The sequence below is a fragment of the Camarhynchus parvulus genome, chromosome 1 (genome assembly GCF_901933205.1).
Source record: "Camarhynchus parvulus chromosome 1, STF_HiC, whole genome shotgun sequence".
NCBI classification, from domain to species: domain Eukaryota; kingdom Metazoa; phylum Chordata; class Aves; order Passeriformes; family Thraupidae; genus Camarhynchus; species Camarhynchus parvulus.
Window position 1 is genome coordinate 49,583,928 of NC_044571.1, and position 18,050 is coordinate 49,601,977.

An 18,050-nucleotide genomic window follows, 5' to 3' on the forward strand; every position below is an offset into this window, starting at 1 on the left:
TTGGAATTTAAAACACTGCTGCAAGCATACCACTTTTCACACTGAGCTCACATTGTCAGATTTCAAACACTTTCCCCCTCCATAAGTGACAAGGTTGGGCCATGCAACAACAGCTTTTACCTAAGGGAAGTGTTGAACTTATCACTTGAACTCTCCCTTGGGATTCACCTGAAAAGTATTTTACTGAAAATTACGAGACTGGCTCTGACCATTTCTGGTGTCAGCGTGAACTCCAAACTCAGACATCAGGTTCTAAAAATGGGCTTTGCTGCATAAATCCTGCCACTGATCAGCACTACTTATGGTGTGACAGCTTGCCTGAACAGGTGAAGACATAGGTAATTCATGTTGAAATTTCTGACAAATCTCCTGTTCTAAAAACTCTAAAAGAAACTCTCATAAAAACTGAGAACATATACAGTACCTTGAATTGTACTCCAAGACACTTGATTTGTTCTTACGTATTAGACATAACATTTCTATTTTTGAAGTGCCACTCTCTTTAAACCTTGACCAGTCACAGAGCTGTTACCCATAGAGCACTCACTTCCAAAGCTGCATTCAGACATACACTGCAGTTAGTTAGCTGACAACCTGCAAGCCTAAAGAGAGGGGAGATTTCACGAGTTCTCAGACAATTCTGGAATTTTTTTAAAGCCAAATAAGCATTAAGTAAACAGGTGTACAATAATGCAGGTGTCTACATGTGAGCCACAGTCTGCATGTCTGCTGATGTCAGTGAAGCTTAGACATCCAAGCACCTCCCCTAACAGTGGACATGCTCTCACCAACCCACGGAATCACACCTGTGCACCACTGGCTGAAAGGAGCCGATGTGCATTCAGTTGTTTGCTCATACATCTCTGCTGCCCTCTCAACAGTACTACAGCATCCTGCAAAACCTGCCCTGGCAGCTGTAGGAGTATCTCCCAGGCTTGCACCATATCCAGACCAGCCCTGGGTAAGTGTCCCAGACAACAACACCCCAAGCAGCACCCTGCACCTGGGAATATTGAATAGAGCACACAGCCCTGAATGTACTCAAGAGTTTAGCAGCAGTGCTGAGTTCCAGCTCTCCTATACACCCATGCATTTGAAGGCTGTAACTTTAAACAGCAATTCTGCAGCTGATGAACTGAGGGAGAGCAATTGGTTCTCTTTCCTTGAACATTACCTTAAAAAATAATCCAACAAAATACAGCAAAAACCTCCACTAGAAATCATCTAGCTAATTTTTCTCCACTCGAATTGTCCTCTTTACCACTATCCCTACCTTGTAGTGCTTTAAGAAGCAGCTAATTAATGAAATAGGGAAAAAAATAAACAAACAAAAAGAAGTCAAGAAGATGTCTCAGATTCAGTTGTACATCACATTTCCATGATGCCAGGTGGGGAGAAAGGGCCAAGATCAAGACAAAGTTTGCAGTAATCTGTTGGAAGTTTTCTTACATCACAACTTTAGCATCATTTAGCAAAACCCTTTATAAGAGATTACAAACACAGAAAGGGTTTTTTAATGTGCAAGGTGCACTTCCACACTGCCATCTTGTGTCAATAACCAGGTTTGGTGAACTTGAGAACCAAACATGCTCCAAATACTTCAGCAAGGATCAAAACAGACAAATACATCATTCATTGGGTGGGTTCCTTTGCCTGTTCCCCTCCAGGGGAAGAAGAGGACAAAAGAATTTTTGTTACTCGCATTTGTCAATGTGAATTAACAAGTGCAGATTTGAAGGAGCCTTGTTTAAACCAGGACTTTATTATGGGTGGAAACTTAGCTTCAACTCTTCAAGAGTTTCAATTTCGGCTCTTTGAGGCCCACTAAATTTGAAATCCCACCCATTTGTACACAAGCAAGCTAATGAAATAACCCAGCCTTTTTGCAGACATTTTGTGGGAAAATGAAATTGGAACCTGCATGGAAATACTTGACACCATGTAGGAGAAGCCAGCCTGGCTCAGAGCATACCACTGCAGGCTGTGGGACATGAGTCAGGCAGCATTGCTGACCACAGGCTGCTGAATTTTCTTTCCTTCCATTTTTCACCACCAGCTAATTTCCATGCCCAAATGATTCCCATGGACAGGGAAACATGACTGGGCTCAAAATGCAAAAAACAGCATCACCATCCCTAAATTTTCTCACAGTTTCGCTGCACAACACGGTGCTGGGAAAGGGGGAGTCATGGACAGGCTAATATAAATTCGTTAGATGTTGAGAAACTTTGACTTGTGACCAAAAAAAAAAGTGTCTCTCAGTGTATTTCAGGGCTGGTAGTGGAGCCTGTAGGTATCTGGAATTTGGGGGCCAGGAGGACAATGGTTCATTGGTTTATTATTGTAGATGCTGTCTACAATAAATGAAGTCTGAAAACTACCATGCAGAGGGCCATCACACCATATTCATCCAAGGTATGTGTCTTAACAGAAAGCCAGATCTGCACAGTACCTAAATCAGATTCTGAATTCCTTTCAGGGAAGCAAGCTTCTTCCACAAGCAGCAGAGAGGACTCCAGAGAGCTGTATGAGCAGGCAGGGTGACTATAGTCTGTACTTGATGAGTAGGGTCTTCACATCGCAGTGGTGTTATCTGTGGTCCATCATGTCATTACTTACCACAACAGTAAAAACCAAATTAAACACTTGACCAATCTTTAAGTAAATACCGAAAAGCAGAGTCAAGTTAGGATGATGGGGCATTTCAGATTTTTACGACAGTTTTTAAAGCAAAAAGTAAAAATAATGTTTGGCACTTTGTAATTCAGCAAGCAGCATTCAGTTACAAGCAGGAGAAATTAGAGAAGTACAGGTGAAGTTCTCCCACTATGCCAAAATAGCACAATCTTCCCTTGTTGCCCCCAGCTATCACAGCCACAACCTCTCTTCCCAATCTGTGAGCTCTCCTACACACCACCCCCACAAATCCCCTGAGAGCAAGGAGCACCCCTAAGCTGCTTTGCAGCCTCACTGCAGCTCTTCATGGTGCCATAAACAAGTTCACACTCAAGAGCTTTCCTACACCTGCCAGCTTCCTCTTCCTCAGTTTTACCCACAAAACACTCCCCCAAATTCCTCTGATCCACTTCCTATGTTTTTTCACTGCTTCCAAGGATATGGACACAGGAGAGTATATAACTAGGAATGAAAGGATTTGGGGAAGCCACTGACCAGAACAATTTGGAAGCCACCACTGAGACACAGAGCACATTCCAGCTGTGTTTTCAAGAGGAGCAGAACCTAACCCAAAAATATTTTTGGCACTTTATTCCTAGTAATAGCAGAGAACTTTTGAGGAGCATCCACGTCTTTCAATTTTTTCAGGGATGGGCATACTAGTCTCACCACTGGTACTGAATACTCAAGGGAAAGAGCATGAGTAGCTTGATGAAAAAGCTGTACACAGACTTTGACATTGACTACAAAGAGAGAAAAGGAAGAACTATTGTTCTTGCACATATTTATGTGAACAACTTAATCCTGTCAGAACAAATATTTTTCCCAAGATGAAAATCAAACGATTTTATATTTCCACACACTACCTTAGACATGTTTAGCTGAACAGAAAGGACAAGAACTTCTAATAAATGCAACATCCGATTTTTTATTTACAAATATATGGTAATTCAACAACCATTCTCCACTCAGTTTGCAGAGGAAAAAGTGATAGTTACATTTCCAAACAGGAAAAGAAAACTCTCTCTCTTAAATGGATTCCACAGAATATTATGCCAACACCACTGAGCAAATTCTGAGATTATTCTTTGTATTTAGGTTTCAAAAAAGCACATAATTTTAGAAACCAGCATATGGAAAGCAAACATATTTGTGTGCATTTAAATGCAGCTTCATATTAACCTAGAGAATTCACTTTCAGTATATGTCAAAAATAAAGACAGCAATTGCAAATATATATTTATATTAGCTATTTCTCTAATGCTCATTTCAAGAGCTTAGAAACAAAATACCCTCTTCAAATACCATTGGAAAGTCAACTAGTTGATTATAAGCCTCAAAAATATTTTGAAGTTATTACTGAAAATATACTTATTCTCTCTTGTGCTCTCGGTACTCGAAGCTGAAAATGTGAAAGCATTTTTCCCAGCTATTTCCTTACTGCAATTACTTTCTTATAAATAAAAATAGTTACATGAAGAATACAAGGTATTGCTACGAAGACTAGACAAGCAAGAGTTACTCTTCGAAAAACACCACACATACACACAATATATATATTTATAGATCTACATCAGCAGCAATCACCTCTTCTTGTATCTGCAACAGTGGTTTCATATCTTCATTTGCTTCACATGCAGGTTGGTTGTCCAGCTGTCAGGGAGAGACAAAAGAAACTGTAAGTAAAATCTAGTTACTGAAGAACTTTTGTGTCAACAATTAACATTTTAAAGTTTAAAATAGTCACTTAATAGTAAAAAAACATTTTAAAGTTTCAAATACTTATTGAAAATGGTAACATACTAATGTATGCATTCTGAATCAAGCAATCCAAATTTAATTAACAATCCAAATTTGAGTTTAATCCAATTATAGCACTGCAAGTATTTCAGGCCAAGTCATATTCCACAGAACATGCACTTTACCAAATTATTAAGAATTATTTTTAACTTATTTAATTTATTTTTAGTATTACCACAGAGACAGGGTGATAGTTTCTCTACATTTACCTTTCAATAATGAAATTAAAATTTGTTAAATTACTATAACAATATAAAGAACTTTTTTATCCTCTCTGCATACCTTTGTAGGTACTTGCCAATACAGTGGTGTTTCACTAGAACGTTCCAAGTTTAAACCACAGAATTAACATAAAAATGTGCAAAAATATCACATAAAATTACATAAAATTGCAAAGTGAGTATTAATAACCCTACAGTTTATCAAACCTTTTAGCCAACATGCTCACATTCCAAACTAACAAATAATTAGCCAGGTTGATGTCAAATGCCAACTGCAAAAAACAGGAATTCACATCACAGGCCAGTGCTATGCTGCCAATACATTTTCACTGCAGTAATTGCATAGCTGGGTTTTGTATTATTCAAATAGCTGATTTCAATGCCTAATCACTAATTTGAATACTGTGTTCTATACCTACAAGTTCTTACAACTCCTGATTTTACTTGTATCTCATAGAATTATGTTTTGAGGTGCCCACTGGCCCAAGTAGATGCAGTCTGAAGGGAAGGGAATACAAACGTTTCCTCAGATCAGCTCTGCTTCTGAAAGGCATTGCTGTGACTTTATGGGCTGTAATGTCAAAGAGAGACTAAATAGAAATTAATCCATAATAAAATTACTTATCCAACTCATCCAGCATTATTTCCCCCCAAAAGAAGACAGAAAAAAATAACGTGAGCAAGCTCCAGAGCGAGTCTCTCTCACACATTTGGGTGCATCAAATAGGACCACAGTCACTTCAGTATAGTCTTGTCATCAACAAGGAGATACATTCTCCAAACTTTAAATTAGACATGGTATGACCCAGTGCCCTGGATCACCTCCAGATGGAAGGGAGTGATTCTCTTCCTCCTTCCACTGATCACATCAGCCTCTGTGAATGTGCTATTACCCTCACGAGGTGTTGTGCTTTCTGGTTTTAGCTCAGGTACCACATCATCATTACTGTGACTTCTCTTCATGGAAGTCAAAAAGAGCCTGTAAACAGCAATGGTATCAGATGCAGAGCTTCTCTTTTCCTGAGCTAGGTTCCACAGCCAGCAGCTGCCCAGTTCCTGCTCAAGCACTGTAGCATGAATATCCTGTTCCCTTCACTGCCTTCCAATCCCCCATGAGAAAAATGTGCCGGACTGATAAAGAAACACATTTTTCCAGAAAGTAATTCAGAAAATATTTCCCTCCCCTGATTTTTATCATCCTATAGAATTTCACATTTGCTACATAAAAAGCTGTATAAAACTCCTGACACTTATTAAAATTAGGAAGTTGTCTACCATCATCTATGACAGCAGAAAAAACACCTAAATACCACTACACAAAGCCTTAACGTCATGCTCCAGTAAATCAGAATTCTGCAAACCATAAGAAGGAAAAAAATTATACTGCACCTTTTAATTAAGATCTGTAAGTAAATCAATTCCTCCTGAACTTGTACCTAAACGAATAACCAATTACAGACCTATAATTCCAATAATAATAGCATCACAAAAAGAAACCAGCATTTGTGCCACCTGCACAAGATAAACTAATTGCTTTCCAGATATGTATTAGGATTGAATTAAATACATATTTCAGCTTGCTTTTTAAGAAAATGTACACACTTTTTCAAAAGGCTTCTCTGTTATCAAGACAAGCCTCTTTAGCACCTGACAGCTCCTTGACACCACTTTCTTTAGATCTATAAAGGAAGGAAGATGACTATACCATGCTATCTGCTTGAAACTGCGTAATAACAAGTTGGTAAAATCAGCTACCAGTAAGTTAGAAGTTAGGAATGACTACCCTACAAAAGACAGAAACTGGCAATCAAACCTTGCTGAACCTATTTGCTAATTTAAAGCTAAACATGAAAGCTATCAAGTGGTTCAGCTATGCAAACACTTGAGGTTGCACAGCACAGAGAAGAGCTACAGTCATGCACACTGCAGTTAGATTGCCTTACTTTTAAATCTGATATAGCAGTCGTTGCAGAAGAGTTTGTTGTTTCGGATCCTGACTTCAGCTCCAGAGCGGGATCCACCAAGGTCGCATCCACAGGCAACACACTGTATCACACAAGAATAATTAGCAACTCCTTCCAAAATACTAAGAAACAAAAATGCTGTTCAAAAGCAGCTCAGATTAAGCTCAACAAAGCCTGAACCATAACCCCACAATCACTAGAAGCAAATGTACAATGATTAGTAGATCAAAATGCAACCAACCCTGAGGAAGTATTTTAAGACGACGACTGGACAATGAATAGCAGACCAGAAATGCTACACCAAGTAAGCAAACATAAAGCAGACGGATTTTAGAGATTAGGTCATCTAATCTAATTTGAACTTTGGTTTCACTGAAAACTAAAACTGGTTTGGCACAAAAAAAAATTTGTTCTCTAGATGGCAACAGGAATTTTGGCACAGAACACCTGGGTGTGCTACTTGCAGATTTCCATGTGGCACTACATGCTGCTGGTGTCCTCAATCCCTTGGCACTCAAAGCAGAAAATACTCAGGCACTCCCAATTTCCTGGGTTTGCATCATCGAAACAAGTTCTGATTTGGAGAGATGGGGCTGATTCAATTTTTCTTGCATAAACACATAAGGGGTTTGACCACTGCCATGCTAACGTTAAACTATTTAGCTATGGTAGCTAAACATGTACTTGTTGTGAATATGGACCACATCTGGAAGGAATGTAATTCAAAACACAATACTCCCCTTACTGAATTTATGAAGGACAGATAGTTTCCCTGCTTAACCAAGTAATGAATCTTTTGGATGGCAATCTTTTCAACGGCTCATTAATTTTCAGAAATTTGAAAAACAGAAACTTGGCATTTTCTTATGTAGGTTATGAGCTACAGGTGGATGGTCTCACACAGAATACATGTCCTGCAGAAAAGGGAATGGTGAGTGATCACTATGGATTAGTCCTGTCTCTCCTGCTCAGGGAGGCAGAACCAGGAAGAGCTTGGAGTCAATCCCTAGTAATACTCCAGGTGATGCACTTGAGCTGGGCACAGAGGACAAGTGCTCTGAACTACAGACAGAAATCTCTTTCTTGAAGTCAGGGAAGAAGCAGGGTCCAACAGCACCTCCAAGTCATAGTCTAATTCCACACCTACTCTAAGGGCAGGGGAATGGGACAGCTTAGCTGTATTTTGCAGGCAAATATTTATTCTTCCAGCTCTGCAGATGCCCCAAGCTGATGGGAAATCATGTTAGTAGGTCTAGGTCTCAGTGCTGGGCATGAGCTAAGTACACTTAGTTGGTGACTAGGGCTGAGTAGCATTAAAGACACCTTTTGCTTTTTTCCTGGGTTTTATCCTGCCACTTTGAACTCTTCCAACATGCCTTTACTTGGAAAACACCACATGAACACTGCCTGCTAAGGTTAGCTTAGAAAGGATGGGTCATCTTAAATGATTTAATTGCCAGGGTCCAGGCTATTTTTTTTTTAGAGGAGCTGCTTTCTCTGGGAGAAGTGGTTCAGCATTTCCTGATATTTTGCCACCTATTCAAAGAAGGAAATCTTTGATCTCACAGTCCATGTGCTCATCTTGCTTTTCAAAGTCCAACTTGTTAGCTCTGGAATTTAAGAAACACTTTAGAGTCGAGTGCTAAATGCCTGCAAATGGGACTGCCTCATGGAAATATGCATGCACCAGGCTGTCAAGAGTAGAAGGCAAAGCAGGTGATTAGTAAGAACCCCTGTGAGCATAACACTGAGTAGCCATGCGTGCTCCTGATTAGTTCCTGTTCCTTCACGGTGTGACTCCCAGCTCTCACCTTAAAGCAATGTAAATGATAACAAAGACCAAGAGACTCAATGATCATGGCTGCTCCTTTGCCCAGAATGTTATTACAGTATGAACAGATTTTCTTCCCACTGACTGACCTAAATATAGAACGAAAAACCTTAAAACCAGCTTGAAAATGTTTAAAAGACAAAGAAGAGTTATAAAATACTTTTTGAGATTAAAAATAAAAAACACATGGGTAAAAACTGGACTATTAGGCTGCTTGGGGAAAGTAAACTGAAAATTAATATTATTTAGAGTAGATCTGAAAGCCATGGAAAGCTGAAGTGTTATAATTTACATCAAATTTAAATAGGAACAAGTTAAGAAATTCTGTGACATTCTTGGCACATATCTCATTGTATAAAATAGCTTCTACAAAGAAAAAGTGTACTGTAAAGTTTGGAGAGTAAGAACAAAGGTTTTGTGCTCCTGCCTTCTTAGTTGTGGGGAACTATCCAGAAGGCTAAGTTTTAGCAAGCACACCCCTTCCAAGTTCCACCATCTGCACCTTGTTAGATAAAAGAAGGCTAGTCCTGGACATAAAATATATTATGTTAACTCTTTGAATGTAAACCATATGAAGGTCAGTTTCCATAGATCTACCAAGGTGTTAGCAAATGGAAGTGAGAACAAATAAGCAAATATAGTTAAGAAGGTAATTTTCTTACATCATAAAGGACATAAAAGATTAGCTTAAAAAAAATAGGGTCAATTTATCACTAAGTGCCTGAGAGTGTAAGAGCTAGTGAAGTAGTGTTCACTGTTGTTATTTATAACACATGTAATTCTGTGTGGGATGATTCTCTGGAGTACTATCCCAAGGTATTTTTAAAATGATTTAAGTACATAAAACAGCAGAGTTATCTACCCTACCACAGTTGAATTCCATTTTTGTTTCAAAATATGTTGCAATTCTTGCTTTCTCCTCCTAGATTAAAACCAACATCCTACTCTGTAATTCTCCAGGGTCATGGGTTATGAGCATTCCTGAGTGCTCCTCAAGATGATATTGACCACATGCCAGGAAGTGAGGAGGAGAGACCAAGATGAGGATCATAAAGCGTGGGTTTCAGGAATCTTTTGTTAAAACAAACCAAGGAAAATAAATGTCAGAAATGCCATCTGGAACAGGCTTTTGCTAATCATTTTGGTAACCAACACAGAGCTCAGAGACTGCAGATTGATTATTCAAATTCCTTTGTTTTTTTAACCAACGTCAAGCAGTGATGACAAACCTGGGGAATTTTCTGAGTGACTGGAGCAGGGAGGTAATACCAGCCCGTACTTCCACTGTCCCCTCCAGCTACAAAACTCCAGGTACTTGTTAATCAATGTTATGGGCAAGAATAACACATATGCTGTAAGTCCAGCATATACACAAAGTCTGCCCTTCAGTGCTGTCCAACATTTTTATCTTCCCAGAAGAAGGGCACCCACTCACCTGCTGCGTGTCTGGGACCCTGACTGGGAAGCAGAGAGGGGAGACTGAGCCCTGGGAGCTGTCTGGGATGTGGAGGGGGCTCTTGCAGAGGTGGCCACAGGAGGTGCTTTGCTGGAGGAAGGAGTGCACATGTAGGCTCGGTTTGAAGTGGACACCGGGCGACTAAAATCTTGACTAGAAGATAGAGACGAAGAGGATGCAGACTGGTTCAGCCATGAGTGGTGCCTCCATGACCTCATTCCTGAAGAATCAAGATTGTCCAAAGACTCCCCTCTGTAACAGAGATACAAGCACCTCAAATGTAAGCGGCAGTACGGATGGAGCAAGAGAGCCATATCCTAACTTTTTTAAGAGAAAGCCATTAATCTCACATTTTTAATATTTTCTGAGATTAATATGTTTATTTGATCACCCTGAGCAATATTCTTCATGCACAGATTTAAAATGTATGAGTAGGAAATTATCCTTTGTGTCCAGGGATAGTTCTCATGGTAAAAAACGGGCGAGGCAAAAGCAAAACACTTCACTGCAGCCTTATCAGGGAGAGCTGTATCAAAATCCACAGTGCAGAAACAAACCTCAGATACCAGCTTTGTTTATGTTTTCTCCAAGGGATACCAGATCAAAAATAACAATCCACCTAGACTGGATAGCATCACCCAGGTACAAGGTGTTTGCCCAATAATCAAACACTCTCCTGACTGATAACTCGGCTGTTTCCTAAGTGACAAATCCAACACTCATACATTAAATAAAGCAAGAAAAAAACTATCCAAACTTTATTACATATTTCTGTGTTGAAAAAGGCATACTTCTTTACCACAATAATTCATTTCCAAAACAGGTTGCCATGCTGAAATTCTTAAAAGCATCTGTCAATGACAAGGCACACCATTGATTTCCATTGCTGCTGTACCAACCAAGAAATAAGCAGCTGAGTTATTTACAGGTCATATCCACATTCCTTACTTGCAAAAAATCCCATTCAATCCCACCTTCTTCTATCTGTGCTGCTATGCTGTCAGCCTTACAGCATTTCACAGACTCAGTTTGGTCCTGTGCTCTGTAATACAGGCTAACGTTCAGAATGACCAAAGAAAAATGTATGATGAGAGACAGAGTTAATTTTTAATGCGATTCCTACCTCCTCATACTACTGCTGTACAGACTAACGGGCTCCTTATGTATACTGGCACTGCGCTGCCTAATCCAGCTGCTGTCCGTGTGTAGAGATGTTTTCTTTCTCATTTCCTGAAGGATTTGCTGTCTCTCCAACTCTGCTGCAGACAGGTTTTGCTCCTTCTGAGACTTCTTCTGCGACTCACCCGTGTTCCAGGACCTCTCTGAATACTTGCTCTGGGTACCTGTGCAGGCAACATGTGCAAACATCAGCCAGACACCTCAGGGCACAGAAACAGTTATCGCCCTGTCAGCACTCTGGCTATAATTCCAAGAGCTATTGTTCATCGCTCCACTCACAAGTTTATTCCAGTTCCCTTTTACAGCCGAGTAAAACTTACCAATACAGCATTACTGAATTTTTTTTGTTTGTATTTCCATTAATGTAGCCTTTTATATAGGCTACAATATAGGCTATAATGACAGTGCTTTAATGTATGAAAGCAACATTTTTAATCTGCAATATATCCCTTAATACATCTACTTTTCTTTGATTACTTGTGATTACTTTTTTAAACTGTGTTTAGACACAAAAGCAGCTTGCAGGCATTTTTGACAATAACATATTTATAAAATTGGTTTGTTTGCTTTGCACATAATTCTTCTAATATAACCAAAGTCATATATCTGAACTAGAGTCCAGGACACAAGCCATTGTGACATATCAAGAGCTGACTTCTTGCTCTATTATTACTACACTAACTGAAATTAAGAAGACAAAAAGTTGTATTAAATACATTCATCATCTTGGTATGTGCAGCTCTTTTTTCTGTTGACAGAGTCAATGCATCAAAACTATACATATCTTCAATGATATAACTGCATGATTGATTTTTATCTCATGTAAAAATCTCATGTGAAAATTTAGGCATCTAAGAGCCATTCGTAATCACTGTCTTCAAAGGGATAGCTAATCATATTTGTCCTCAGCTTTTATGTTGACTATATGATTTTCCTCTTGCTGTTGAAAGTTCATTAAATTGGGCCATAGTATGAATTCATGATGCAGCTATTAAAAATACTCTAATTTTCTTAGGAGGACTATATGTACAGTTTTTTTCCTCCTACTTTCCTCCCTCCCTGCCAAAAAAATTAAATATAATGGAAATTATACATTACTTACCATTTCTGATTGTGTTGAATTCATTCAGTTCTGTAGTTGACTTTGACTTATGCCTAAGGATATAAAAACATCTGTCTTAATTACAAGACCTCATTACAGACAAAGCCCTTATCATTGCAGATGATAGAACCAGTCCTCTTTTTTTCACTATTTCTCCCATCAACCATTTATTCTATACTTAAAACAAGAGGCAAAAAATAACTAAAGACTAAGAGGATACTAAAGGGAAAAAATGTCAATATTTAGATCTCAATAGATAATCACCAATTAAAAGTTAAAATTTTGTACTGAAAATTAAAAGTTAAAATTTTGTCAGTGCTTCAGGTATAAGGAACTGATCATTGTACTTGTTTCAAAACAACCATGTAAAAAACCAAATCCTTCCCTGTGGAAGCTTTGTGAAGACTACAGTCAGACAAAGAAGTGAGAACTTTCAGAGCAGATTTACAATTTATTTGGCTTAATGAGAAACTGAACTCATACTTCACCACTGTTACTAGACTGTAAGCAAAACGCCTTCTCAAAACCCTGCATGCAGATTGTTTTTGGAAAAATTTATTGTTCACTGAATATACCTAGCAGCATAATTTTTTAATGAGTTTTAGCCAAGAAATGGCATTCAACAAAGGCCATATACAGGAAGACAAATCCAAAAAGTTGTTTTTCTGACAGTAAAGAGCAGAAGTTTCAGCAACACCTCTGCTGTATTATTAGTCTCAAGTAGTACAGCCAATTTTTTAGTTTAAAATAACTCACAAAGAAAGGATTTAAAAAGAAATCCTTTGCTTGGTCCTAACTCAAAGCTGCTACATTAATGTTTTTACACATACAGCATGGGCTGCACAGCCACATTTTGAAAGAATCTTGTCCTTTATGTGGAGATAAATGAAGCATAAACTACATGACATCTCGCTTCCTTAAGTTTTTACTGTCTGTCCTATGGTGTGGACCTGTTTTATTATTTAAGAAGATGCAACACTCTCACAGCTGCCTGTAGTGAAGAAAAAAGCAGTGTCTTCCTCACACATATACCCAAGATGTAACTATTTAGCGCATGCTCCTTCTGAAGTTAGATCTTCCATTAGTAACAGATACATTAAATGTATCTTGTAATTTTTGGAGTTCCTCTTTATGTAAGAGAGGTATGCTCACTTCAACTATGAGAAGTGATCAAATACACAGCACAAGTCACATTTCAGAACTACTGTGAGATGCAATGCAAAACAAAGGCTTAATTTATAAAACAAGAGATTGTACCTTAAAATTAACTTGTGTAAATTACAGGAGCAACATGCACTATCCCCTTGACAAATATTCTGCTGCTGCCTCTCACTTCCCCTCTTGTTTACTCTCTCAAGTTGCACAACCTGAATTGGGGTGACTGCACCTTAGTTTGTAGAGCATGCTATGACACAACCACAAGAGATCTGAAATTGTTTTCCAGCCAGGTAAGTTTGGTACCACCCACATATTTACCTCCTCACAGTTTTGTTTCTCCCTGTAGAATCCCACTGACTAACTGCTGCTTACAACACAGTGTGTAATTTGACAAAAGTTTGGCCACTTGTTTTTTCAATCTGAAAACATGCCATAAAAACTGCAAAACACAGCAGCAATCCAAAGTATCCTTTTAGCTTCTATGACTAAAGTTCATTAGAATTTTAAAAGTTTTCTAACAAAGAAATGGTCATGTTACAGTTGGTGTTGAGATTCAATATTGGACATACCTGTCAGCAAACGACTGGCCAGGCTGCTCCTCAATGGTTTTAGAAACTTCATAACGCTCATAATGCCTATTGGAAAGAAAAGAAACATTATGTTCACATACAGAAAAAGACACACATAGTTCCTAAGGGAAATATTCAAAATAGATCCTTAAGGGAAAAAAAACCCAGTTTAAATTAAATCCCCCAAACAAGTAAAGTTCTAAGGAGACTTAATTTAACAGTCAGAAATGCAGCCAATAAAAGAAGGCAGAAAAAGAAGAGTTGTCAGAAAAACTGCCAGAAATTACATTTTTGTGAAATGACAAGGAAACCAAACATGAGCCTGCCAGAATGGTTATTGCTAAAGATGTTTCAACTATGTATTGATTCAATTTCTTATTACCTGTCAATGAGAGGATGGCCAGCTCGATCCTCTATTGTTTTAGATACTTCATAGCGCTCATAATGTCTAGAAGCACAATAAAGATAAAATACATATTAAAAGAAAATTCTAGAAATTTAGTAAACAGTAAGCATCCCCAGAGAAAACTGAGAAAGTTCAGCTGTGTGAAAAGAATCCCAAAGACTAAGGTGCTGCAAAAATTACAAGCATCAGTATACAACAGTGATTATCTCATCCATTGCAAAGCCAGGAGGAAAATTTCGTCAAAGCACAGCAGTTCTCTAAAAATCACATTTTTATTGCAGAAGAGTGTACAGGTGGGGTTTATAATCTTTACCTGTCCCCTCCCTCAGTGTACTTCACAGCAAGTATCATGCCTTTGCAGGTGATTATATAACATAAAGATTTCAAGTCTTATCTTTGGATATCATCTTATAGCAAATATTTAACACCAGATATTTTAAAGCCCAGTTTCACTGAACTTGCTTCTTTACTATTAAGTAAAACCACCTGTGTTTAGCAAAACACATCCTTTGGCAGCAACCTCAGAACCAATGAAATCCCTGTGGACTAAAGAATGTACCAGGGATTTAGATATGCAGATATTACAGCAGCTTAATAAGTTACCACACAAAGTCCTATCATCTTGCAACTGGGACAAGTTAAAATTGTAAAGTTATCCTGGCTCTGCTGCCAGGAAGAAGCTGTTCAGTTATTGTATCTCTGCTTTGCTCAGCAGGCACATCAAGCAGCAGTCATTTAGATTAAACTAAAGTAACTCTGGGTTTTACAACCTCCTCTGCAAATATATGCAGTTTTTTAAAATGATATTACTTTCTCCTAAGACTTAGCTTGATACCATGTGTTCTCTTCAGTCATCTCTTGTTACTTACATAAGAAAAAGAGAAAAACCTTAAGAGAAGCCACAAGCCACCCACAAGGCAGTAAGGTAAATGGAGACAAAATAATGAAAGGTTACTGGTTTAATAGTTTTCAGACAGATTAATCTCCTGTAACAGCAGTCTGAAAACTTCTGGGCAAGAACACAAACTTGAGAACTAATAGGTAGGGATTTGTTTGTTTGATAGTTTTTTAAATCAAGCTGCTGAAGAAGGTAATGAGAGGAACATATATATCTGCAGTGGATATTTCTAAGCGGCAAGCATGTAAGCAAGTAACAGTTCACTCATATACCATGATATCCCTCACTGACAAATTAACCTAGTAGTTAAATTGCAATTAAGTTTTATTGTTACACTGTTGAATTAAAATGAGAGATAAATCTGTAAAAATCAGCCACATATTTGTTGAAAAAGTGTTAACTTGCTATTTCTTCTGGAAGCCCTGTATGTTGAGTCACTGGCTCTCAAGTTGAGTCACTGGCTTGTGCACAATTCTTAAAAAATTCTCATTAAGTCCTTCAGATCTTCTTTCATTTGGCTGTAATTACCGTACTTACACATGCCATTAAAAAAAAAAAAAGCTTAAGTAGGGAAATATAGCACTTGATTCTTGGGGAAGGACTGTGTTATGCCTGATCCTTCTGTCTTTGGAAAGAAAGACTATGGTACGGTATTTTGCACCTACTGACTGCAGCATGAATCTCACATGAACATCCTTATACATTCAGGACAGACACAGCTCCTTTAGAAACTGAATTTGCAGAAGAGAGAGAAAGTACATCCTAGCACAAGTGCACACCTTTGGTACTGAGGCACCTCCACTGACACCTCCCTCTGCTTTTCCGCCTGCCGCCTCTGCTCCTCCAGCTCTGCCTGCCGCCTCTGCTCCTCAGCCTGCTGCTGCTCCCTCTCTTTACACTGTCTCTCGAGCTCCAGCTCTTGGAGTTCCTGTTCTTGTTCAAAATGCCTGGTTGCTTCCTCCTGGGTCCTCCGTTCCTCCTGAAGCCTCCTCCTTCCTTCTTCCTCACGCAGCGAGGTCGCTGCCAGCTCGTTTTCCCCATCTCGTTCTGGCTCCTCAGGAGCATTTGCTTCAGGGCTTGCTCTCCAGCTGGACACAGGTGGAGCCTGAGAAGTGATGGATGTTGTATTTAGGGTTAGAACGGTCTGCTCCTGTGGCAAAGGAAAAAAATCATGTTTTTAGGGAAGGGATCCATTTTTTAAATAGATTGCTCGGTCAGAAAAGGTAATTTACTCTATAAGGTAAGCATGTATAAAATCATCCCCAGCACTTCTAGTGCAAGATGCAGGGCACAGTTTGGTTTCACATTCTCCTAATTCAAGGGCTTCAATCCACACACCAGCCTTAGCAAGCGCCACAGGCAGTGTGGCCACAACTATGTGAAACATTCTGCTTTCCAAAGTATCACTTACATGTCAAGCCATCCCTTCTCCACTTAAATACCCATGGAAAACAAACCCTTCCATGATACCAAGCATTTCTCCCTACTGTTTTGACTTAGGAACCTGACACCTACTTAAGAGTGTATACACAAAGATATATACTGCAATCTATATCAGGCCGATGAATTTCACATGAATCCTCATGTGGAGGCATTTCCCACTTTCTTCCATTCTCCTACCATGTCAAAGTCAAGCCTCAGACCTCTCACTCTATGACTCTTTTCTCAAAAACGAGAAAAGGCCTTTCAGTGGTTAAAAGATGTTTTAGTTGCAGGAAAAAATAATGTTTATGGGTCCCTCAAAATCTCTAATGACAGAAAAAATACAAAATGGTTTATATTCGTATACAACAAAGTCCTCCAACAGCTCAAAAAGCTTTCTTATTGAAGTTCTAAGCCTTAAATTATGGTCTACTCATTCATGACTGTGTAAACACAACTGTTCTAGTTTGGATGTCTGAAGCAACACTCACTTAGCAGTAAAGAAGAGATACCTCAGACAGTACCCATACTCAGGAAAAAAATTGTTCATCTTCTCATAAACAACACCCACAGAAGTCAGCATATACAGAAACTAAACACATTCAGTGTTTTAAAATATATAACTGGAAATCTAAAGTTGATTTGGTATGTAAATTTATCAGATGAACTGTCTGCCAGTAACAAGCCAGACACTTATGAACATGCTTCCTGATAAAGCATTGAAGCAGAACTCCAACAAGTAGCACCAGGTAAATAAACAGCAAAAGTCTCCATTTATGATCACAATAATTAATACATGCTGTGACTTTTTGCCAAATATTTTTTGTGTTAAGTTACCTAACCAGCTCATAAGGAAAAGACACAAATTCAACATATCTCAATACATCCCACCTACTCTTTCCATCACATTTTTGCAATCTTTCTACCAAATCATGGACAGCAATTTATTTTCCAAAATGAGAAGATAAATGACATAAAAACCCAAATATTTTGCCGACTTTCATGCATCAAGTATAAGGGAAAAAAAGCCCTCATGAAACTAGTCAGTAAAGCTTTATTCACAGCCTACCTCATCAAAATACTTGGAACTCTCTTTTTCTGCTTCTTGCTTAGCTCGTAGCCATTCTTCCCTCAGTTTCTCTTGTTCTCGTTGGTATTTCTCCTGTTAGGTTAGATTGAAATCAAACATGCAAATAAGAAACATGGTATTTTTTACTTTCATTAGCAGTTACATTGGAATTTAATGTGTTTTTAACAGACCAAACACACCAGACAAAAAACATCCCTGAGCTCCACTAGAACATTAGGTCTGCCACAAATGAAATCCTGGTTTGAATACAATCCAAAGGAGTTCTGTAATTGATTTTT

The 18,050-nt window shown here is 38.6% G+C and overlaps 1 protein-coding gene across 1 annotated transcript in view; it reads right to left on the bottom strand.

Annotated features, from left to right (window-relative positions):
* Nucleotides 1-3,584: 3,584 nt before the first annotated feature.
* The window catches only part of LMO7 (LIM domain 7), a 131,647-nt gene continuing 117,181 nt past the window's right edge, over nt 3,585-18,050 (bottom strand). The window contains 10 exon segments of the mRNA XM_030962679.1: nt 3,585-4,329; nt 6,641-6,743; nt 8,473-8,581; nt 9,928-10,200; nt 11,072-11,291; nt 12,230-12,282; nt 13,957-14,022; nt 14,339-14,404; nt 16,040-16,410; nt 17,752-17,844. Of these exon segments, the coding sequence (XP_030818539.1) occupies nt 4,307-4,329; nt 6,641-6,743; nt 8,473-8,581; nt 9,928-10,200; nt 11,072-11,291; nt 12,230-12,282; nt 13,957-14,022; nt 14,339-14,404; nt 16,040-16,410; nt 17,752-17,844 (1,377 nt within the window). The 3' untranslated portion in view covers nt 3,585-4,306.